The 24,882-nt window shown below is 40.1% G+C and overlaps 1 protein-coding gene across 1 annotated transcript in view; it reads left to right on the forward strand.

Moving 5' to 3' along the window:
• Nucleotides 1-16,169, forward strand: part of lrrc75a (leucine rich repeat containing 75A) — a 66,502-nt gene extending 50,333 nt beyond the window's left edge. Inside the window, exons 4-6 of the mRNA XM_013912187.1 lie at nucleotides 14,536-14,809; nucleotides 15,375-15,755; nucleotides 16,131-16,169. Of these exons, the coding sequence (XP_013767641.1) occupies nucleotides 14,536-14,809; nucleotides 15,375-15,755; nucleotides 16,131-16,169 (694 nt within the window). The remainder of the gene's footprint in view (nucleotides 1-14,535; nucleotides 14,810-15,374; nucleotides 15,756-16,130) is intronic.
• Nucleotides 16,170-24,882: the final 8,713 nt, after the last annotated feature.

Genomic DNA, 24,882 nt, shown 5'->3' on the forward strand with positions numbered 1-24,882 from the left:
TCTGCGACCCTCAGCCTGCTCCCCCAGCATGCAACAGCATAGAGGATAGCAGAACATGGACTACACTGGCTGCTCTTCGTCCTTTAGCTTACTTAATTTAAATAAACCAGGGTTCACAAAGTACTGCACATATACAAATAGCATAACTTATTTTTGCTGTATTACATTTTTATTGTGTTGTATTTTTTTCTTTTTATCAAACTGATTAAACTTAAAATACAAATGTATGGAGTGGGTCAGAATCTGTAATCACAGCTGTACGAAAGCATAAAAACAACAGTTACAGGACGTGTTAAAATATTGGTACTATATCCATATTTCATTTCATATACCTCCACACCACAACACCTAGAGCTCATAATCAAAAATTTAAAATAACAATCTACTGTCATGCCTTAGTGGAGTTGTGGTGTTAAGTTTCTGACTTGCAGCCTTGACTGGATCCAGGCAGGCTGCAAACACTATGCAACTATATATGAAAGGGATTGTTTGAGCACCTCATTTTTGGCAACGTACTCTTATTAGCTGAAGAAATTGCAATCACAGTGTTTCTCAGAAAGACACAAATTCTACCAATACAAATTGCACACTTTCAGAATGTGTTAGTTAGACTTAGAGGATTAAAGTCACTGCTAGTAAAACTAGCATCTGGATACTTACTGCACTGCAGTCATATGGACTGTGTGGATCCCACAGTGATTTAGAAGCAGCTAGTCATAAAACTTTACCTGGCATGACACTGACTAGTTACAGTAACCAGCGTGTAAACAACTTCCTGTATGCCAACCAACTGAACGCAGATCTGAGTTTCTTTCTGTCTTGTCTCCCTTGTGTCCTTTGTTGTGTTTTTTCCAAATGGCTCGTTTGTTTTTCATGATGTTGGAAGGGAAATAATGAGGTCTTGCAGAGGATTTGCTTGACCACAGCACTCTTTGCCATGGAAACACACACTAACCTGCCTGCACACACACACGCGCACACACACACACAACCTCAGACAGTGGCACGCCCTGTACCTTGTCTTGCCATCTATTTTTCCTCAGTCTTCTCCTTTCTGTCCGTCTGTCTCTGTACCGGTCTCTCTGCCAGCCATGTGTCTGCCGCCTGCTGACTGGCTGGGTGTCGCTGCCCTGCCAACAGATTTATAGGCTGCCTCCCACCTGAGCTCTGACAGCCAGCCCAGAGAGAAGCTGAGTGTTGACTCAGGTTGTCTGTGCCTCGCCCTGGCCTTTCTTGACTCTATATCTCCTTCGTCTGCTTCCCATCACCAGGAGGCAAAACCAGGCAGAGAGGGTGTTACCATTGCTTATATTTAGATTTCTGTATGTCAGGGGAGATGTAAAAAATTAAGAAAGCTTCATTCATTGTTCAGCCAATCTGAACAATGAGTGGCAAACATGTGACATTCTGATATTTGAAGGTACACTCAGCAAGAGCAGATGATAAAGACACGAATGGCCAGCGTGACTTGACAGAATCACCTGTCAGACAGAGAAGAGGCAATTATTGGAAAATATCCGTTCTTGTTTCTAACCCATTTTCCCACCTGTAGGAAGTCATCGATTTGCCAGCTTGTATCCTTTCACGCTCCATCGATGTTGCTTTTGTTTAAAGCATTATATAGATGAGCTGGTGATGAAGACTGTGACTGTAGAGGAAGGTTAACAGAGTCTTACAAAGGCTTAAATAAGCCTTAAGTCTTAAATAAGGTCTAGTATGAATTCCTGAGGGAAATGTGTGTGTCTTTAGCTCCTAATGTGGCACTATGCTAAGCAGCAAGTTGCTAGCATTCCTCCAAACGAACGGCCATACTACGCTTTTGCATGTTTTCCCTTTCTTTAGTCAAGTTTTCAAAGTTACAAATGGCAGAAGTCCCTTCTGTCTCACTCTGAGACTCCTACAAAAGTATTCATGAAGTGCCTGAAAAACCTTGTTACCAGTTGAGATACGGGGTTCCAGTTTCCCACAATAGTACCTGCGCAACAGTCAATTGAAATAGTCTCTATCCCTCTAGTGAGGATGGGTTTATGCAATAAAGATCAAAAAATAAAGATGCAGCATGTGTTATTGGTCGTAACTGTTCCTTCTGTTATTCTTTATAAATAGGTTTTTGTGAAAATAGGGCCTTAAAAATAACAGTGTCTTATAAATATGCTTGTAAATGAGCAGAATAAGGGAGGCAAAGAGTGAGCACTGTATTGCGGGGTTTTTTTGTATTTTTTAAACATAGTTTAAATCTCCTCCTCCTCCTCTTTCCTCGCCACTTCCCAGCACGGGGTCCGCTGCGTGACTCTGTCTTCTCCATTTGGATCAGTCTTGAGTGTCCTCTGGGGTGAGATCCACTGCGTGCATATCTTCGGTGATTGCGTCCATCCACCGGTTCTTCGGTCTTCCTCGCGGTCGGAGGGCTGGTCTTCACACCGAATCCTCCTCGCTGCGCATGACGTGCCAAAATGTAGGCGCATTTCCCTCATCTTCTTTTCAATCGTGGCAACTCCGACTCGTTTTCGAACATCTTCGTTTGTCACACGATCCAGGCGGGTTAAGCGCTCCATCCACCTGAGCATCTTTGTCTCGTTGAGGATCTGCTCATGTTTCTTGGTGGCTGGCCAGCATTCCGTTGCATATAGGGCCACCGGCCGTATGACTGTCATGTAGATCTTGGCTTTAAGTTTAAATAGTTTAAATCTCCTCTCTCAGAAAAAGAGTCCTTGCTGGGTTTCTTGGTTGCATTTGCATAAGCAGATGTGGTGAGCGAGGGGTGGATCTGTCTGTGAACAGCACGCTCACTGGTTGACAACTTCTTAATCACAAGTCATGAGGCAAAGGATATTTTACACTTCTGACACTTAAAATGACCCAAATTTACAAAAATCGACTACATATGTTTTTTGTTTTTTTTAAATCGTGACCTGCAATGAGTGACTGAGCCATAAACTGATTTATGGAACGGACTATAGAAGATCAAGATGACCATTAAGTATGCAGACGTAAAGCCTTTCCACATTAGCTTCACTTTTCAAGTCTATTTTTTATGCTGTCTTTTCTCATATTTAGTGAGTCAAGTTTGAAATGTTTAACTTCAGGTTAACTCACTTAGAAAAGCTAAGGTAGCTAAAGCCTTAAGTGTGTTTATACAGTATAAGAACTTTTGAGTTGTATTCATTCTTCAGGGATGACCACAGCTTTGGCTTACTTTTTGGCCTTGCTCTGTTATCTATCCAGATACATATGAATGTCTACAGCTAGATCTTTTATGGGCCAACTTTTATGGGCGCTGACTCAGGGTAACTCTTTTTGTACCAGCTCAGGTCTACACTTTATAGACCAGATATCAGGTGTGTTGTGATATTTAGGAATCACATCTGATGGCTAAAGAACCAAATGGGAGAGACACACACACACACAAAAAAAGGAATCACATCTGGCCTGAGTCAGCTTTTCTTAATGCATTCACACGACCACGTAATTTTGCTGGGCGAATTTGCAGCCCTTTTTTTTTTCTTTTTTCAGACCACTGCAAGCACACTGTAACAAGTGTGCTCCTAGCTCAAAACACACACAGTTACTGAATATACAGTGATATGAAAATAATAAAATAATCCTGTTTAACCTCAGACACACAGCTAGGTGCGGCTCCGGGTCAGTCGCCATCAAGAGCTCAAACTGTCCCACTAACATCCTGACATATGTATGAAAGTAGTTGTGATACAGCTTCAACTCCTGGATCAAACCATCAAATTCTCATCAGATACGGATGCATTTGTTATGGTCTTGGCCTAAAATTGAACAATAGTGGAGGAAGATTCGTGGTTATATTGTTAATGTCATAAAAATGCTATTTCAGCTGTGCTTCTCAAATCTGCTTTTCTAAAATTTGAGCCGCTGGACAACGACTGCTATTATAGTTGGACAGCAAATCATCCTGAGGAACAAGATACACGACTGAGTGAATCAGGTAAAGTAACAGCTTAATAAAGGCCTTAATATCCACACTAATGTAATGACCAGGTGGAGTTACCCCTAAACCCTTTTGTCTCATTTTTCTTTAATTGTAAGAAGTAGGTAATTGCAAATTTGGATTATTAAAAAACTTTAGTGCATGTATGCTGGATTGCTTTGGGTATGAAAAAAAATGCTTTAAAAATGTATCTTTTGAATCTGAACGTCCATTTGTTAATCAGAATAGCACTGAAATATTAATGCCAGCTATAACGTACAGTTGGGAGATAATGAAGTTTCAGAATTAATCTCAGCACTTCAAAAGCACTTGGATTTATTTCCTTTCTCCGCTTTAATCCTAATCTTTTCCCCCCCCCGACTCGCCCTATGAATCATTCTCTTTGCCCTCTGTGGTTCTGAAATTGTACAGCACGGTCACCCAGAGACTGATCTGCCTTTTACAATGTCTGCTAATAGCACACGGAAAAGAAAAAAGGAAACAATGAAGCACCCATTTCTAAAAATATAGGAGATGAGCACACAACCAATGGCAATGCAGCAAGAGCAGGAGATCCAGGAGAAAAGGTGATTCAGGCTCATTTTAATGATGTGCTCTCAAAAGGCTCAGAAGAAACAGTGAATTTGTGCGGCCAGATGGCATCATGAACCAAAACGCTTACATCCCGGCACCTTCTTGTTGCTTCAGAAAAGAAAAGCGCCAAAGGGTCTGTCCACTCTCGTCTGCAAAGCACATACTGGTGGAAACATGATCAGCCCAGTCAGATAAAGCATTGTGGTGACGCCAGGAAATTCAAATGTAACCTTTGCTGTTTGTGTCTGTGAAGTAAAGCCGACAGCTGAACAGTGACATAAAGCCTCAGCAGTCACACTATAAACGCATTGGCATGGCTGAATATGCATACTTAAGTACACTGGAATCCGATAAAGCGGGACTAAGGCTTTGCTTTTTTTTCCTCTGCAGCCCTGTCCTCCTGCACGATACAACACTGTCATCTGTTGTGACTCATATTTATTCGCAGTGGACCAATGACCTCTTGTAGCCGTGTGAATAATGGTATTACCCACTGAGCCCCACCACTGCTCGGCACAGATAAAGACACTTTGTACAGAGCTGCTTTCAGTTGATCTCAGTGTATTTTCTAGATGCATCACTGAATGGAAACTATCTGCTGCAGTCACTGTTTGTTCTGGACATTATTAGGCTAAAAAAATATCTCCGATCTTTGATTATATCAAACATACATGTATGTATTTGCAGTTGTTGGTGCCCTTTAGTTGCTTGTTGTTTAGTTGCTATGTGGAAAAATTGGCTGTCAAGCCTATTGCCCATTCTGCTGACCTATCCTCTGGAGACAAAGGGCAATTTTCTAACGCATACAGGACCTGTGACCAATAGGTGTCAGTAGGCAATTAATCCAATTTAGTTTATAATTGGCTAATTTTCAAAGCTACTTTTCCTCAGATCACACTGTAGCTAGAGGCTATCCTTGGAGACAGTGGGTGGGAAGCAGGGAACACCCTGGACTGGTTGCCAGTCTGTTACCCAAACTTCTCAATTAGATGTCCTATTGGACTGGATCATAATTATTTATTTAGCATAAGTAAATAGTGAATTTATTTTATTATATCTAAAACATAATTAAGAACTGAGGCTTTAAATTGATTCACCAGAGTGCAGACTTCATCATTAGACTCCAAAACACACTGGAATAAATGTGGAAATTAGCAAATGTGCTTCAGTAAATTACAGTGAATTTATAGTTGAGTAAATATAAATCGTGTGGTTTTGCTGCTCACAAAACAAATTTAAAATTTAAAAAAGCTGCTGCTTTTGAAAAATTGAATAGGTATGGTTTTGTGATTTTTGTAGACAGAACAGCTGTTTAACTGAAAACATTTTTAGTTTCAACATGCTGATTACGTCCAGATTCACATATGAAAGAAAATGAAGCAGAAAATTCCAAATAGTTTCTGATTATGCTGCAAGTCAGCTTTCAAAGTAATTTTCAAACTGCAAATACCCCATAAAGTGCCTTATTACAGTCTAAAGCTACATGTTTCATGGTGTCAGGGCCTTCGAATGGAATAAATGTCAGGACCACGTTGATAAGTCGAAGCAACAGAGATGTTGGGGTGGATGGATGGGTCAACAGCACTGACCAAACACTTGTGAAAAATATCGGTTCTGTTTTTCCAGCTACTAGTTGCTGTGTTAATTCATAAATGGTCCATAGAATACTTAAAAAAAAGACACTTCACTTCATAAAAATATAAATGTAAATATAACATTGAATATCGGTGAAAGAATCCAAGGAAGCTGAGAGCTTTACATGAGTCACCGGGTGTTTGTGATTCAGCTACTTGAACACACACACCAGGGAGATACGCGTGTGCGTCACCTGAACAAGATGGAAAAACAGACATCACACTGTTTCATGAGAAATTGATGATCGGCCACAATATTAACACCAGTGACATGTGAATAACACCCATCATCATGCTGAAACGCAGCGATCTGCTGGAAAACTGAAGGCTTTGATTTGACACCTAGCGCCCACCTAAACATCACTGCAAAGCAAAACTCCCATGGGTCCTGCGGCAGCTCAGAGCTGTTTTGGCAGACCTGCACAGCATCAGGTGGTTTTAGTGTTTTGTCTAATAATACATACTTCCCCAGCTCACTTCTCTCTGGCTGAAATCATCCTAATCAAATGCAGTAGTGATTACTTGGAAAGTGACTCTGCATAAATGTGGCTCCTGATGGAGAATGATTGGATACAACTAGAGATCTAGGCATCTGGAGAGGAGTCAGTAACGACTCTTGAAATGCCTCACACGAACAAATCACAAAAGTTCTCTCTGCTCGATTGTGAGGTAACAGCAGAACTCAGAACTTCTATGCCTCATTCCACAGGAGCCAACGAAGAGGGTTTGTGATCGTCACCTTCTCTGTCACAGCACAGAGCACACACACCAGCTGACGGGGTGATAAATGATCTGTGATGCGGACAGACACACAGGCAGGCAGGTAGAGCAGAAAAAAAAGGTCAGGATTTGAATCTGTATTAAGAACATTGTCTAATATAGTATACATCCCAGCCTCCCCTGCTGGGTTTATATACATTTCCTGTCTGAAGAGGATGCCACAGCTTTACCTAGTTTCACCTTGTGAATCTTTTTTGGGAAAGAAGCGGGTGGTTTCAGATCTTTCAGCGGAAGTGATCATGCAGAGAAGACTGTGTGTGTGTGATGTGGGTTTACGGAGATATATATGTAGCTGGACAGATCGTATCGAGAGATGCAGTCAGAATGAGACAGACACGAAGAGGATGGTGCAGGGATGGAGGTGAAACGCAGCCCCACAGTGACGTACTGAAGATGCGCCGGGACAAAACTGGCACTTTCTGAGATGCGATATGAAATTCAGGCAATGATGAGGCCCCTGTTTTGGGTTTTTTTTCCATACAGACCACACATCAGGGGAAAAGTGGAGGAGTAACATACAGTGTTATAATTAGTCCGATGACCTGTGTAACCTCTATCAGCATGGGAACGTTGGGAACTCCAAATATGATCATGGATAATAGATTAGATTATAACATATTATAATATTCACATTCAGTTAGGCCATACCGGGTCACATCCAGCTCATACTCAAGAATGACAGTGTGTTCAAGGCAAATAGCACCCCACAGAGCTATAAGAAGAATTAAGGGTACTGTAAATGAAAATAGTTTAAAGCTTTTAAAATTAACTAAAACTATCAACATAATGTGAAGAAACAACTGACATGAAGTTGTCATTTATATCAGAAACATCTATGTGATGCGCTGCAGAGATATTAACTACATTTTAAAACATGTCTGGACTGTAATTTCTTTGTAATACTGGTTTGCACCACAAGAAGGTGTAGTGAGTCAGTGTAGTGACCAAGCTGCCCTGAGTCTAAGAAAAGGAGGAAAAGGCTGGTGTCTGCAATAGGAGTGATGAACGGGGGGGCTTAATGATGCACTTCAGTAATGTGACTGTACTCTTGACTCTGACCTGCAGTCCATGTACCATACCACCAGCTAATCTAACATGCATGTGTTTGGACACACCACAGGAAGGTTAAATACAAAGCTTCTTGCTGCTAGGCAACAGTGTTAGCCATTGAACCACCGCAGTGTCAGACTTCATGTTATTGTTTCATATTATGATTGTGAGTGAAATTTAAACTTAGCTTAATAGTGTAGGGGTGTGCACATTTGCCCAACAAGGGAAGGATCACTGGTGCAAAAAAATAGACAAAAAGCTTAGAAGTTGCATCAGGAAGGGTGACTGTTAAAAAAGTAAAAACTGTCAAATTAAGACGTGGTGCTTCCAGCTGTGGTGACCCCTTTTGAGTAAAGGAGCAGCTGAAAGAACCTTTTGGCTAACTGTGTTTACAGTAAGGATATTTAAAGGATCATATTGTAAGTTCAAGCCAAATAATTCTATTACTGACAGTAATCTTTTATTGTTATCTCAATGTGACTGACATACTATGACAAGGGCCATAAAAGTGTTATTAACTACTACTTATTTTACTTTTATTCAGATTTTGTACACTCTTTTTGAAAGAAAAGAAAAAGAAAAGAAACACAATGAGATTTCCAAAGCAGACTGTAGGTGTGTTTTCCTAGTCCAAGTTGGCTCTTTTTACTTTCTGTGCACTTCTTTGCTCTCTTTTTCCGCACTCCCAACCAGTCATGTGGGTGGCTGATCCAGGCTCTGCTGGTGGAGTCTTCTTGTGAACAAGGAGTTCTTCTTTCCCACACTCACCAGCTCTCTGTTCATAGAGGAACATGACCTTGTTGGTGTTTTATCAACAAGCACCTTGAGATTAAATGATTTAAATTACATTTGTTAATATAGGTCTTTGTAATGTGCTCCACTGGTGTTCTGATAAACAAAACAACAGTAGCTGTGACCCTCTAATATAATACTTCCAAAGCAGTACTGTCAAAAGTCTACATTTCTGGTCTATATGCCTCAAATGACCTACCCTACCATCTTCCTGTTTGTTTTTCATCTGGGGGAGAGGGGATCTCAGCTTGATCGGGGGGTGTGTCTTTTTCTCTAAAGCGTGGGATTCTGATCTGAAGCCAAATGTATCATGAGCTCTCTCAGCATCTTATCTGTTTTGGGTACACTGCAAGGCTTGCCTGTTCTATTTATTATTTTAAACCGGGGAGGGCGGCAAACCATGGGAAAGTAGTCCAGAAACATTTGTCCAAGCTGATGACACATCAGACGGAGGGCTATGATTGAAGATAGCCCTCAGGCTGATAAGTGTATAAATGTTTTCTACAATTGTGTGTGTGTGTTTGTCTGTTTCCTGTTCAGGGCAGAAAAACATTCCGCACAGACAGAGCTGGGCTGGGGTGGAGCAGTGAGCATGGGAGGAGATTATGAGCTCTATCAATTAGATCAACGGTTTCAAACCACGTGTAATGGAGAGCTGAGGGCATTGCTGCACCAGCTGTGTTAACTAATTAGCACACTTTCACTTAGAAAGGAGGAAATGGGCTGCTGCGTTGAGCTGGGTTGCCGCACAAACCTCTTGGGCCAATGTGGGAGGAAGTCTGATACCCAGATTGTGAGGGGTGGCCACAATAGCCTGGCGGTGTTTTTTTCCACCCTATTTGCATTATTTCTAAGTTTGTTTCCTGTAAGGAATTATAAAGTACATATGTAAGTAGCTAGAGGTGGACTATTTTTCTCTCACTGTCAACAAACGGTGTGAGAAAATACAATAATTTGTACTTGCGTGCGCCATTATACAGGCTACTGCAATCCTAGGCCTTTCCATTAACCGCTTTCCAAAGACAGTTTTTTTGTGTGTTTGTTTTTTAAATGGCCAAGCTTCCAGTTATATTAACTGCTGTACAAACCACATTTGGTCATATGCATTACCATTTTTTTTCCCATCAGAAAGACCACCACCATACTCAAGTGATTTACTTGACTCTTATTTTGACCAATTAAAAGTCATTGCTAGCCAGTTACAACAATCCATCCAGTCTGAAGGACCCTTTGAGAGCTGGTTCCTGCACACTTATGCAGAGACCGAAATTACATGGAGAAACACTGAAGAAGCAACCTGGCAGAGACTGGGTGCTGAAGCTGGCCGGTGATGAGATGCAGGTGGTCAGGCTGAAGGGCGGAAACACTAGCCCTCCACCCAAGAGCGGAGAAACCTCTGCTGAGTTCCTCCTAGACCCAGAGTGTTACGGAGTCCGAAACACCATGAAACCAGTGCTGGACTATGACATGGACCTGCATTTGCCGTTGGAGCTGCAGCTGATGGAGCACTGCATAAAAATATGAAACTTTGACAGTTTTAAGGCCGGTTTCAGTTTTGATCCTGGTTTAGCAGTAAAAGATTCTGATATTTGAAATTCGTCAGACAGCAGCCTCAGAGGTCATGTGTCATCAGATCAAAAAAATTGATCCTTAGGGAACACCTCAGGGAATCTATTTCGGTCCAGCTCTCCACCCATGCCAGCAGTCGGTATCAGTATAATGAGCGGTTTCTGTGCAAGTGGAAATCTGAGTGAAACTTTGCACCTCACTGTGATGTCGCCAACATTATTGAATCTTTAATATCACTAATTCACATTTGATTGGTGATTATATAACTTATTAAGACTGCCATTTTCTAAAACTGCTCCTGTAGGTTTTAGCAAAGGTTACTCACACAAATACCAGCATCAATGTTAGGGACTATTTGCAGCAGTGGATTAATACGCATACCAGAATATGGTGGCTTGATTTAAACAGACTCCAGTGGCTGGGCTTCTGTGTCAGGATTTAGCTGCTGCTAAAACAACCTTTTTCTACATTTAGTTTGCTACATCGCTAAAGTGTTGTACAATCCTACAATTTTCTTTTGTTCACATTTGACCCAAGTAACTGAGGAAAGAAATTGCACTGACATGCTAAGATCCCTTAAGATGTCAGGCTGCATACTTCTTCGGGGAATTCATCAAATCCCATCCCAGAAAGGCATATCCATTACAAATAGAGATAAAGGATGTGAAAGGGGCAGAAACCAGACGAGAGCTATCCAGGCTGTTAACATGCCGTCTGTCACATTGAGGCCAGAGGCTGAAATTGCAGCTGCACACTGTCGATTGGAGAACACAGCGTGCTGCAAGTCTGTTTGCATTTTCATTGGAATTTGTCCAAAAGTCTGTAAAGTTGTAATTTAATGGATGCTTGATGAAAGGATTTTACGGGCAGCTCTGCTCACATGACATACTGGTCTCACCGCAACACATATCCAGTGTTCAGTCATGTCGGTGTATGTGAACTATCAGTGATCTGCTTGTTTTGCTGCATAGCCGCTTCCACATCGCTCACTTGAATGCGGTGCTGCTTCTTGCTGCTGCTTTCAGCATGTCACTCACGCCAGCATCCACCTGAAGGATCTGATTGATTCTAGTTCCCTTTACAAGGATCTTACTGTCTTTGCTCCACATTCCTTGTGAGGTGAGAATATTCCAAGTGACAAAGCCTGTAGACCTGTGCAAGGCTGGAGAAGTGATAGTATAAATTTTTAACAAAACAAAAAAAAGTCCCAAATTCTCAAGTTCTGGCTTGTTAAACTTAAATATAAGCTGCTTTAAACATTCAGCATCTTTAGAACAGGATTTTTTAGTTTTAACTGTATGAATCAGGGCTGAAAATATTTTCAGTCCCCTAATACAAATATCCAAGAAGGTCAGGACTAAAACGTAGGCTGTATAATGTAAATTTAAAAAGAAACGTGACTTGCAGTTCACTCAAACGGTTTCGACTGAATGTACAAAGACATGAGGAAACAAAACCTTACTGTAGTTTTGGTGGGATTAATTGGACATAATGAGACAAGGGGAAGCGAAACTAGAAACACTGACAAGAGAAACGGACCTTCAAAATAAAACAGGAAACACAGACAAAACTCTAAACACGCAAACAACACAGACTGGGGAGACAGAACATAGGAACTTGAAATGTGGAACAGGAGAGCACAGAGGACACAAAATACTAGGGATAATCGCAAACAACTCAAAATAAACAAAACCACAGAATATTAATAAATTTAAACATAAACACGGAGTCAGACTCCGGGCCATGACAGATAGACAAAAACTCTCACAGTCACTGGAACATCTCTTGGACAGCTAAACAGAAATACACCTCACATCCAGAGTTTGAAAAACCAGAGTTTCAGGGACATGGAGGCAGAAGGTGGATATTCAAGAGAAGCAAACAAAACTAAACGGGAGAAGCACAAACCCATCAAGAGGCACTTAAATACACTATACTAACACTGTACAAAAGCAAGGATGTCAAACTCATTTTACTTCATGGGCCGCATACTTTGGCCATAAGTGGGCTGGATAAGTGAAACTCCCCTTTCTGTCAGTGAAAAGAAGTCTAACTACACATTTAATAGCTGTGATTTAGACTCTTAGAGCTTAAAGTGTAAGAAATGAATGTGTAAAATGAAGATATGAATGTCCTGTAATTGTAAATTGGAAAATGTATAGTATTTCTTCTAATTTTTTTTCCATTTTTTTACTTGAACCCACAGAGTAAAACAAAACAGGAATGTCATTTATTGTTTATCTATTACTTTTTTTACAGTCTTTATTGTGATGTAAAACTTATGAGTAAATTATTAAAAGTCTGTACATTTTCCAAACTTGCTCAGTGGGTCAGATTGGAGTCTTTGGTGGGACACCCCTGACATAAAGGGACAACATGGAAAATCATGGCATAGCATACTGATGCTAATTAAAAGAGCTGTTTCTTGCTATATGTGTATGGCCTTCATTGGCCTCGGGTTGTATATGTGACAGATATGACCTTTTTAGAGCAAGACCCCCAGAAAAAACCCCCAGCGATAGGATGCTGGTTCTGCTGACCCCACCATCACTGTGACAAAGACGGATGAACACATCACTCCAATACCAGAGACAGACAGCAGGTTCCCCTCCCCCACACAAATCAAACTGAAAATACATTCTGGCGACAGAAGACTTTCTGGAATGTATGGGATAGTGAGGAAAACATCTTTGGAGGTCTAAATTTGACCCACTGCTTTGCTTTAGGCTGCTCTGCCTTTGATGCCTCTCATGTCCCTCTGGTATGTGAGTAGATAAGCATACTCAGCTGTTGATGATAACAATTAAATCTCACAGCTACTTGTTTCTCAGAAAACTTTGTGCTGCTCAGAGCTGAAGGTCTCATGTTCCATCGATGTAAACGCTCGTGGCACAAAGTTTTGGCAGTGCCACCACCATAGTGGCTGGTAGAAGCAGATTTACCTCCAGTGGGTTAATCCTCAATTAAATATCCTCCTTTGTGTGTGTCCCAGAACGTCGCAACAATGTGTGTGTTATTTGCGAGCAATAATTGGTGCTGGCTGACGGCTTGTTTTCACTTGCAAGATGGCAAAATGAAACTTCTGATTAGTATTCTTCTTTCCTTTTCACCCGACCCCAGATGAATCCTTTGTGCTCCGTTCATTATGTAATTCTCGACCAGGCAACCCGCTGGGTTTATTTTTAGCTGCATCCGTGCAGTTGGAGAGTATAAAGGTTTGGGTGATTTGATGCTCAAGTGCAATTTTTTTAATTCAGCACACTTCAGTTTCTTAAGCCTTAAATCCCTTCAGTGTGTCTGTCTCTCTGCTTGTGTGCCCCCAGATATCCCTTTAACCCCAGCCTGCTCTTTTTGTAGTTTCCATTAGCTTCCAATGTACTTGACCTTATGCAGTGTGGCCATATTGTTTTCTAGTTTTGAAGCTTATTTCAGACGTCTGAGACAGACAAGTGTGAGTTGGATGGTGGTTGGCAGAGATCTTTGGATGGTTGGATCTCATTAAGTAGCCGTGATACGACTTATCATGACTGAATATTAAATACAGTTTTCTCTGCCAGGGACTGCATAAGGACTTATAAGTGTCACTGATAGTTCTGGCCTTATGTTACTTTACATTTAAATCCAATGAGTTCCACACAGTGAGCTGGACAGACTTTAAATCAGGCAGAAAGAGTTTATAAGTGGAAAAAGTGGAATCTCAGTCAGTACTTGCACAGCCACAGACGATGTGAGTCACTGAGTTTTGAAATGAGGAAAAAAAGATTTATCCACTTTTGCCTTTTTTTTATTCACACGTTGCCATTCTGTTGTTGTAAAAATTGTGAGGCTGCAGCACTTCTATGACTAATGGAGTCGGCTGATATAATGCTACACAATAACAATTATTTGTGGATAAATGGTCAGAAAGTGAATTATTTACAGAGTAAGAGTACTCAGACACGACCCCTATTTAGAGACGCTGGACGTGCTGTGTGAAATTTACCTCAAAATGCAATTATTTGTAAATGTTTCAGTGTAAACATTCTAAATGTTTTCTGTGCCCTATTGTGAATAAAATATGGACTCATGAGATTTGCAAATCATTAATTAATCATTTCATTGTTTACATTTTGCAAAGCATCCAACGTTTTTGGAGTTCATAACTGACACAGAGCATCATTTTCTGTCTGTCTCCAGTCTGAAGGCAGTGCTGTCAGCCCCTCCATCCAGCGGGGCATTGGATCTTTCCGGCATCCCTCTGACAGCTCGGGACATGGAGCGTCTGTGTGCGCACCTGCAGCGCTACGCGTCTACTCTGATCAGCCTGGAGCTGGGCTTCACGGAGCTCACAGACGAGGCTTTCCTCCTGCTGCTCCCCACACTGGCCTCTCTCCCACACCTGGAGACTCTGGCACTGAACGGAAACAGGCTGACCAGAGCGATTCTGAAGGAGCTGACAGACGCCCTGAAGGTCAGAAAGTCAGATATCAATGTTTTCATACAGTGCTTTTACTATTTTATAAACTCAGATCCCTCAGATGTTAGGAGTGTCTGAAGCTGCTTACTATATACTTCTATTTGACAAAGGAAACTCCAGAAAAGTGGAAACTGTTGCTTAAACCAAAATAAATTTAGTTTTGAGCCTTTGATAGCGCTACAATATAAAATTCAAGTCACTAATAATCCTTTTTGCAAAGTATTTTTCACTAGTGTTCAGTGCTGAAATCAGTCTTCCAGTAGTTCCTGAATGATTCCAGGTTTCCACCTTAACAACTAAGGCTTTTTATCACTTAGCTAGAGCAGCTTGGTTTTTCTTTCTTCAAAACATGGGTAAATAATATCTGAGAGAAAGTGACAAATCAAAAAATATTTTCTGTGATCTAATCTGATGTTAGTTTTTATTTTTTTCTTTCTTTGAAATTTATACTAACAGACTGACCAGTTTGAGGATTTTAGCTTGATTTGTTGCATTTATGTTGAAAATACCTATTGAACATAGTGCTTATACTGCAACATGGGAATATTGTTTTCCTCAGGATCCGGGCAGTTTTCCAAGCGTGACATGGATTGACCTGGGCAACAATGTGGATATTTTCTCCCTGCCGCAGCCCTTCCTGGTCAGCCTGAGGAAGCGCTGTCCCAAGCAAGGCAACCTGCCCACCATCCAGGAGTTTGGAGAGAGCCAGGCCAGCGACCCCCCTGAAAGGCTACGGGGTCTTGGGGAAGAGGAGGAAACAGACGACACCAACCGGACTGAGAGCATGGGCGAGCTCCGTTCGGAAGTAGAGGAAGAGCTGGATGGAGAGATGGAGATAGAGGAGATGATGGAAGAGCTGCTGGACTTTGACAGGGAGGTACAAGGGAAGGAGGATGAGGAGGAGAGCATGTGGACAGTAGGGGAGCACAGGAAAGGAGGGGCGAGGAGGAGAAAGAGGGGAGGGGATGAGGAGGAGGAGGAGAAGAAGGAGAGGGTGGTGCAGAGGAGAGAGGAGCGCCCAAGGAGGAGGACAAGGGCAGTGATGGCAGAGTACGAGGATGACACACAGAGCTGTTCGAGCCAGTCGCAACACTCATCTGGGGCAGTGGAGCCAATGAGAGTCGAGGAAGACGAGTTTACCGACCAATCAGAACACTTTACCTGATCGGTCCCCACTACTCGGTTTATGTTTTACTTCCTGTGTCTACTTCTACATGGAAGGAGGCGAGAGAATTCTGTGGCTAAAAATGCTGCAGTGCTGCATAAATGTGCCACTCGATGTCCCTCCCCTGATCTGATTTGTGACCAATCACAGCTTCAGACGATGACGAAGTGGCTGCTGAACTCAGACTGAAACTCAAGCCGATCCCCAGCAGGAAGTGTGTTTTACCTTAGCTGTCTGTTGTTTAAAGTACTAATAGACCACAGATGCTATTGCATAGTATAGACTGATAAATTATATCACACGAGGCTTTCATGTATAGAATGTTAATCTATATTCAGGTCCTTCCTCCTTGTAATCCCAGTAATACCTACATGTGCCTGCAACACGTCCCATTCCTGGTTAAAAGACAAAGTAATCAGGGCCTTTATAAGGAAATGTTTTTGCCAAAAACTACAAGTGGAACTGTGTAAAAGGCCCACGTGGGTCAAAGGCCAGCCTGATGGATCGGAAGATCTCCTTTGTAGAATCCAGTTGCTGCTTAAGAAATGTGATGTGAAATTTGATGAAGGTGAAATTAGTAAGCTAAAAAACCACCCTGATAATAGCTAGAGCAATGAGTGACTCTGGAAGAAGAAGCTCCTGTTTCCAAGGCTATGCAAGGGAGAATGGGTAACGATGAGCCAGCTTTTACTTGAGTCAACCTTTAGCTAAGAGGAGTAATAACTTCAGGAAATTATATCTTGCCTGAAAACTTATCAGACGTAGCTAACTCAACTAAACAACAAGATATTTCATCTCAAAATGTGGGAAGTTGAGCTTAAAACAGATGATGATCCATCTGAGAAAATAGTAACAAACCATTCTTCTAACCCTACGTGTAATTATTTAGAATTAGATCTCAACTCCCGGTTATTAAATAGACATTACAGCTTTTTTTGTCTATAGTGCTAAAAGATGAAGATACTCCGCTGTCCCTCTTAGGGAAAAGCTTAAATTGGATGAAAGCTTTGTTGCTTTGAGGGTATTTTCATTGTTTTTCATTTTCACTGTCATGACAAAAAGTTTTGGAGGTGGCACAACAAATTTATTACGTTTTTGAAACATATTAAATCTTTATAATGGTTCTTCACTGTATCAAAGAAACATGAAAAATAAACTAAATAAAAAATGAAGCAAATGAAAACAAACCCAGATCTGTTGGCCTCAACTGTACAATATCAACTTTTGCATTAAAAGTTAACAACATTTAACATAAAACACCAATATAGTCAAAAATATAGTAAAAAACAAACAAACAACAACTCTGTTTAAGATAAAATATTCCTGTGCCCCATACAGATAGTTATAAAATCACTGGTTTAATTAACACATATCTACACCAATCAAACTCTAAACACAGCATAACCGATATAATGATCAAAACTCTACTAAACTGAGGATTTGATCCATTACCTGCATCTTTATGATTGTTATTTCAGAAGTAATAGCTAAATGCATAACTCTTGGTATGCAGGATGAAGTAGAGTAAACTTAATCTAATGTAAGAAAACCTCAAAACTATAATAAATTAGGTTAAATTAACTACTGGCTCATCTTATCCCTTTGTCCCCTGCAGTGGATAGAAGTGTTAACCTCATTGCCATGCGTCCCAAAGCCAAGTGCTGAAATATTTAGTAGCCTTTTTCCTCATAATCCAGGTCATGCTTCACACTGCGGCGCTGTACACTAGAGTGCATCACACGCTTACAGTGCTGTGTTTGTATATAGGTCGCTGCTATGCTGTACGCTGGGTTACAACACAATATCCTTATACAGTATGTAGCTCTCACCTGGCTTGTGCATTCTCTCCATGTGTCACTTATAATCCCTGCAAAGCTTTAATAAACTGTATTTTTAGATGTACAGTACATATATATATATGTACTGTACTGTACATATATATATATGTACTGTACTGTACATATATATATATAAACTAATCATTTTTATCTGACAGATTTTTTAGATTGTAGATTAGCTACTTCACAAGTACTATCACTGAATTCAAGAATTTGTATATTTTAAGGGGTTTGCAGTAGCAGTATTCATGTTTGTGAATAACTCTTGAAGGAAGAGCTGACCCAGTTTAATGACTGTCTGATCACTGAAGACAGAGTCTGTGCAGGTAAGGAGCAAAGTAAATGTCACCTTAAAACAGTCAAAATTGCAAACTTTTTTTTCTCTCTCAGACCGTGGCCCTAGGTGCTAATACGCTCACCTTTGGAGCTGTTTATGTGTGTATCATAGCAAATGAAGGCTTTTTGTGATGTACTGCTTTGCAACATCATCATAAATTAGCATAAACACAGCTGGATGCATTACAGAGCTATCTTGAATCACTAGCTAACAGCAGGGGTCTGCATAATAACAGAAACCCTGCCAAAGATATAGAACTGGCTGCGCTAGTCACAAAAAAAAACTCTATTGTAATTCTTTTTTTTAATTATTATTTGTAGAGTTGTTCAATTGAAAGGCTTTGAGAAGTGAGAGAGGCTAACACTGATGTTGTTATGAGACTGTGCTGAAGCTCTGATGAACAGAAAGCATGTGGACAGTAAAGCATGAAAGGAAAGGGCCTGATCCCAGTTTCCAAACTAATAACCTTTGAAGCCTGTCCCTCTAAGGGCGTGAGGCCTTAATGTAGACCTAATTGTTTTTCCCTAGTGTCCCTATTGCCTACATACAAGTTTTAAAGATGAGGTCAGAGTATGCAGACCCTTTCCAAAAACTTAGAATATCATGGAAAAGTTTATTTATTTCCATAATTCCATTCAAAACGTTAAGCTTTCAGGATTATAGATTCAGATCCCGCAACTTAAACCATTTCAAGTACTTAGTTGTTTATTTGTACGTTTTTAAATTTGGGCTGATGTCTTCATAGTATTCTAATTTTTTGAAATCATGTTTTCATGGATTTCATGAGCTGGAAGCCCATGAAATGTACAAATAAACAACTAAGTACTTGAAATTGTTTAAGTTGTGGGCCCTGAATCTATAATCTATGAAAGTTTAACGTTTTGAATGGAATTATGGAAATAAATAAACTTTTCCATGATATTCTAAGTTTTTGGAAAGGGATTTACTCATATTTACAGATATTTACAGCTCACTGCTTTAAACACTCAGTTTTAGATCAATTTTTCTACTCTTGGTTCTGTATGTGTATTAGAGTGGATACCCCTTGTATGGTCATCTCAGGCACAGTTCTGATGTGAGCACAAAGGTCCCACCTTGTTGTTTAGATCTTCTATTGTTATATCAAACAAATGAACTGAGTAGCTACACCAAGACCCAGGATGTTATGGCTTAGTCACACTGGTCATTTAGTGATTGTATGAAATCTTTTTGCATTCAGTGACCAGCTGCAAGTTACTTTGATCACCAGCTGGTCTCCCAGAGACTAAGCACACAACATCCTCAACATCTGGGTAAATGCTTTCGATCATAGGGCGACTGCACAGGTTGCCTGATGGGAAGCAACCTGTCTCCAAGTAATCAAAGTCCAATTCAGACTGGTTGCAAATAGACATCTATTTTTTAAATACAGGAAGAGAACACATTACAAGATTACGATCTGAGTCACTCTGGACCAATGAGTGAAACTCATGTGTAATGCATTTTGTTGCAATAAGGGACTTGACTCAGCTGGTTGCCAACTAGTAACCAGATATTACTGTGGTTGAACTGCTGTCCTGCAGCATCTGCATCTCTATCTGTTTCTGAATTTCTGGTTCAAACCTGTGAGGTACTGGCTGAACTCTGAAGCTAATGTGAATTTCTGTTTAAGGTGAAGGTCTGTGTATGTAAACAGCAACAAAATTGACATTTTCACTAATCTATCACCGTTGTTTGCTGTATTATCACAAACAGATTGCATGTAATTGCCAACTTGACCCCATTCAGTCTCAATCTAATAACAGACTGACTCCATTTTATTGCTGTTTTATTGCAGCGCTAAAATAGCTGCAGGTTCAGGTGTTTCTAACGTAAGAGTAAATGATACTTTTTCTCATCCAAAATGTTTTAGCAGATTAATTAATACTGATACAGATGAAAAAAAAAAAAGCAGTGCCAAATTTCGCCAAATGGATAGCATTTAGAGAATACCCCACTGACACCTGAAACTGTGTCCAACTCAATATGAAGGCTTGATATGACCTGTGCAGCTTCCTTCTGGGAAAAAAAAAAAAGAATCAAATCAGAACTGAATCAACAGCAGTTTCAACAATAAAAGTTTTAGGTGTCTTATTAGAGACAAAAAAGAGGCTAATGTAGTCTTTAGAAGCTCATTCCCTCTGATTCTGCACCCCTAGTATTTCTTATTTTTAAATCTTTAGCCTTCAGACCTAACAGGTGGCAACTCGAGGGGCATCACCTGAGGACACATATGCAAACCTTAGCGGTTGAAAATAGAAGCCAAAAACCGCATTTACCACATTTCCTGGAGTGACCACTGGTTCTAAACATAAATAAATCCCACTGCCCCCCATGTTAAACTTTACCTCAGAATTAACCATGTTTATAGCCTGGTATGGAAACATTTTGGTCTGTACAGATACTCATTTGGATCTGACTAAGGCTTAACGTTGGTGGCTGCTAAAGGTACTATAGTTGATAGCTTCCTGCTAATCATCATTTTACCTAATTCCACTTCCTGAATTGGACCTCTTTACCATGTTTGTGCTGTTAATGTCTTTTCTGGAAGTTATTGAGTTGCTGTGTGGCGCAAAGAGTGGCATCCAAGACACGAATGCAGTTTGCCTATTATGTTAGCTACCATTGCTGATAACTTAACTCATAACTAAACCGCCACCCGCTCGTCATTCCTGGCTCTAAAAATGTGGCACAGCTAGAGCCAAAATGCAAATGTTGAGGTTTTAAAATGCAGAGTGTGGAAACCAGTGGGTGAAGTCACCGGTGACCATGTCCATCTTTTATATAGAGGTCTATGGCCTTTATTACTGAAGCCAAATAAAAGCCCCAAGACCTGTACACAGATATAAGTGTATAAAACAAGTGCATCTTCCCTTTAATACTCACTAGGAGCTTTTACTGTAAGACAAGAAACTAATGAAAAGCATTGAAATAAGCAAATTCAGCCATTTAGCAATTTACCTCAGACCATAGTGTGTTCAGCAGTAATAACATGATACTTATAGGTAACCAACATGTCACACAAGCTGCTAGCTGCTCCCTTTTACTACATTAATACAACATAGGCTGTAAAAATTCAGTGGTAAATCAGTGGAATCTAATTACAAAGAGAAGCATCCCTTTAATGCATCTTTACAAGGAGCTAGTATTCCATTGTCCCTGTAAAACCACTTTAACCAACAGCGCGTTAATACGAACCCTTTAAACAGAGGCAGATGTAAAGCATGTGACACTGAACTCACACTGTTGAAGTCCGTCCTTGAGAGCCACATTGAACTTATTTTTAGCAATTCTCTGTATAGAGTGTCAAATATTGATTGTTGTACAGTGAGTTCAGTTTGTGGTATGTAAAGCATCCACTGGCTTTGTGTACCACTCGTGGTTTGGACTCCATTCTTGGGGTAAGAGTCTTGCTGAAGCTTGCGAATTTACATTGGCTGAAACATGTCTTTGACTGACTGCAGGAGAGAGATATGTACATCATTTTGTCTGCTTTTATGTGGAGGTCATGGGAAATCAAAGCAAAGGGAAATCAAATTAAGCTGATATGCTCATTTGAAGTATTTGAATATATACATATGTAAAGATTCTTCAAACTTGCTTGTCAGAAACTCTCATATTGTTCAGCTTTACTTTCTTCAGCCCTGAGTAAGCAAACTGGTTGAAATTGTGGCCATATGTCTATAGTTTGGTGATTTGTCCTTCCCCTTGCTCTGTACAACTATCTACTCATTGCCACGTGCAGAATGACCTGTCCTTTTGATGCAAACTGTGGTTTTCAGCTTGTGGAGCTATAAATGTTTCCAGTGACAAGACGATGTGAAGTCCATGCGTACGTCTTGTCCAAGGACTCTTGCTGCTTTATTGTGAGTTGTAAAAAGAAACATGGAAATTTGAATTTGAAGGTATGGGTGTCTGTAGCCTTGAATCGTTTATGATTCTTTCCTCAGTATCAGTTTTTCTGTCTATAGCATATACCTCTATGATATTCTCCATGTTCCATTTGTCCCAAAGTTTCTTTGTTTTCATGCCACTTTATCACGGTGATCCTTTTAAAGGAAAACTCACTCATTTCATTCAAATTTAAGATGAAATTGTAAAACCTGATTGTCTGCTGTTTTGCCATGGATCTTATCAATAAATTATCTGAAGGGAAAAACCCTGCCTTACTCTTACGTTTGTGTTTTCCTCATGTGTTCATGTGTTAGCTACAGCAAATATTTGTAGGACACATCTGACGCTATAATACTATAGCATATTAACATGTGGATAACTGTTATCTGTGCTTCTTAAAGTGATTTATATTATAAACAGTCATCAAATGATGTGCCAGCAGAACAACAGGAAAAACAATGGGCTTGTTATAAACTCTTTCTTGTTATCAAGTCATTAACAGCCAAGTCTTTACTAAATGGTCATGGCTTTTCTCCTGACAGATGAATTTATACATGCATATTAATAAATTCACAAAACACATGTTCTAATAACTCATTTGATATGCATCTATAATGATCCAAAAACACAGCATGGTGCAGTTGTAAACAAATGTATTCTATCATATGTCTGGGTTAGGGTTAGCAAGTGCACTGTGGTGGATTAAAAGGTAATAAATGACACTATAATAAAATCCATTTGTGTCAGCATCCTGAAATTGTTTTAACAAAGCTAGCGTTTTGCTTCCAAGGAGCAAAAGATAGCAAAAGGGAACAGATTTATAACATTTTAAAAGTGGTCTTGAGCAATAGTTCTCCAGGTTTTCTGGTGGTCTTTCAGATTTTTCTTTGGACATTGACTGCTTTTTCACCCATTTTCAGTCCAGTCCTTGAAACTTACCATTCTCAGAGGAATGTGTTTTGTTCTTTAAACCACTTAACACTGACCTGTAAGTCATGCATAAAGAAAGCACCTGACTCTAAGAATGGATTTTATTATTTGCTCTAATTTCTTTAGTTGACCCAACGAAAAAAGCCAAAATAATAACTCAGTTTGACAGGCATGAAATAGTATTTTTGCACTAACGTGGAGATTTCCAAAAGACTTGGTGTATCTCGGTGTGTTGTACAGTGTGACCTTAAAAATATGAGGAAACCTTACAAGTGGAAGACATAAGGAGAAGTGGCAAAACATTACTGAAGCAGTGTGGGATCATCTTAACATAGACCAGAACAAAAGGCATCCAGCATCCAAAGAAGAGCTTTGAATGTCCTTCAAGAAGCCTGGAGAATTGTTCCTGAAGTCTACTTAAAGGCTGACAAGAAATCGGCCTTAGAGAGTTCAGACTGTGTTGAATCATACCAAACATTGACTTTCAAGCTTGTTATAATTGTACAGACTGATTTTGACTTATATGCTGTATTTTTTTATTTATGTCTGCACATTTCAATCAGTGACACCACCAATCAGAGGTCCTGTGTCCATGTCCTAAGAGGCCAGAATTATACTGGTGGCATAAGTGGGATCTGTTGTCCATCTGCAGCCTGTTAAGACTCAAACATCCAACCCAAGAGGCTGTTTGAACTATGTTTTGTGGACAGCTGAGAACAAGTTGATCTTTTTTTTTGCATCACCACTAAATGTGAGGACATCTACCTCACATTTGAAACTGCCTTCTGTTCCAGCTCCTCTACCACCCCAACATCCCCCTTTAGGCATTAGGGGATGTTTCCTATCACTCCCCAATTTTACATTACATTATTGTAGGGGTGATGCACGTGGAGTCCAGATCCCAAATCCTCACTGTATTCTGCTAAGGTAATAAGTCAGTCATTTCAAAATGTGAGTCTTGTAATTCCCAGTAGAGTTGAGGCTCTGTGGACATGGAGATAATTATACATTTAGATTAAATGGTAAATGGTATAGTGGCAAACAAACAGTAGAACAGAGTAATTTTTTTTCCAGTCCCCTCTCCTCTTCCTGTTAAAAGGCAGTTTTTCCTTTCCACTGTCACCAGCTGCTTACTCATAGGGGGTCATTTGATTATTAGGTTTTTTCTCTATATTACTGTAGGGTTTGTTTGTTTGTTTTCTGTTGTATATAGCACCAAATCACAAAAACAGTTGCCTCAAGGTGCTTTATATGATAAGGTATAAAACATATATTCTGTACATTCCTGTGTTTCTTGAGGAGAAACACGGGAATATACATGGAATACACAGACAAAGGCTGTAATCAGCTTTTATTTTATCATTGTTTTCTGCGTGATGCAATACTCCAGATTTGCTTTACCTCAGTATTTACAGCGATCAAGTGTTTATGTTGGTGGTACACATAGAACATGACCTGCTTTCTTCTGTGGTTACATTTGGTTGCAGAATGAAGCTCTCTTATCCGCAGAAAACTTAGCAGGTAGAATTTACTTTAACTACTCTCACTGGAGTACCGAAGCTTGACATTTAGGTGTGAGAACCGGTATATTGACAGGATTTTGAAGTCTTTGAGTGACACCTAGCGGCCAATATTACAAAATGCATCTAATCTATTTTATGTTCACTTGGTTAAGATGAAAAGATATGAAGTTATTTACTTTACTGTGTGAGAAAGAACTTAAGCGTTGGTTAGCATAACGCTCTGCGCTCGGTGCAGCAGTGGGGTATAAGCTTTGGCTTTCACAACCCACCACCATAAAACACAAGACAAAGTTAGCCCGAGCAGGAAAAGCGCTTTCGTGACCATCGCCACAATATAACTTTAAAAATGTTTAATTTCTGTA

Source organism: Pundamilia nyererei, unplaced genomic scaffold (assembly GCF_000239375.1).
Source record: "Pundamilia nyererei isolate P.nyererei 1_Seehausen unplaced genomic scaffold, PunNye1.0 scaffold00083, whole genome shotgun sequence".
Classification (NCBI taxonomy): Eukaryota; Metazoa; Chordata; class Actinopteri; order Cichliformes; family Cichlidae; genus Pundamilia; species Pundamilia nyererei.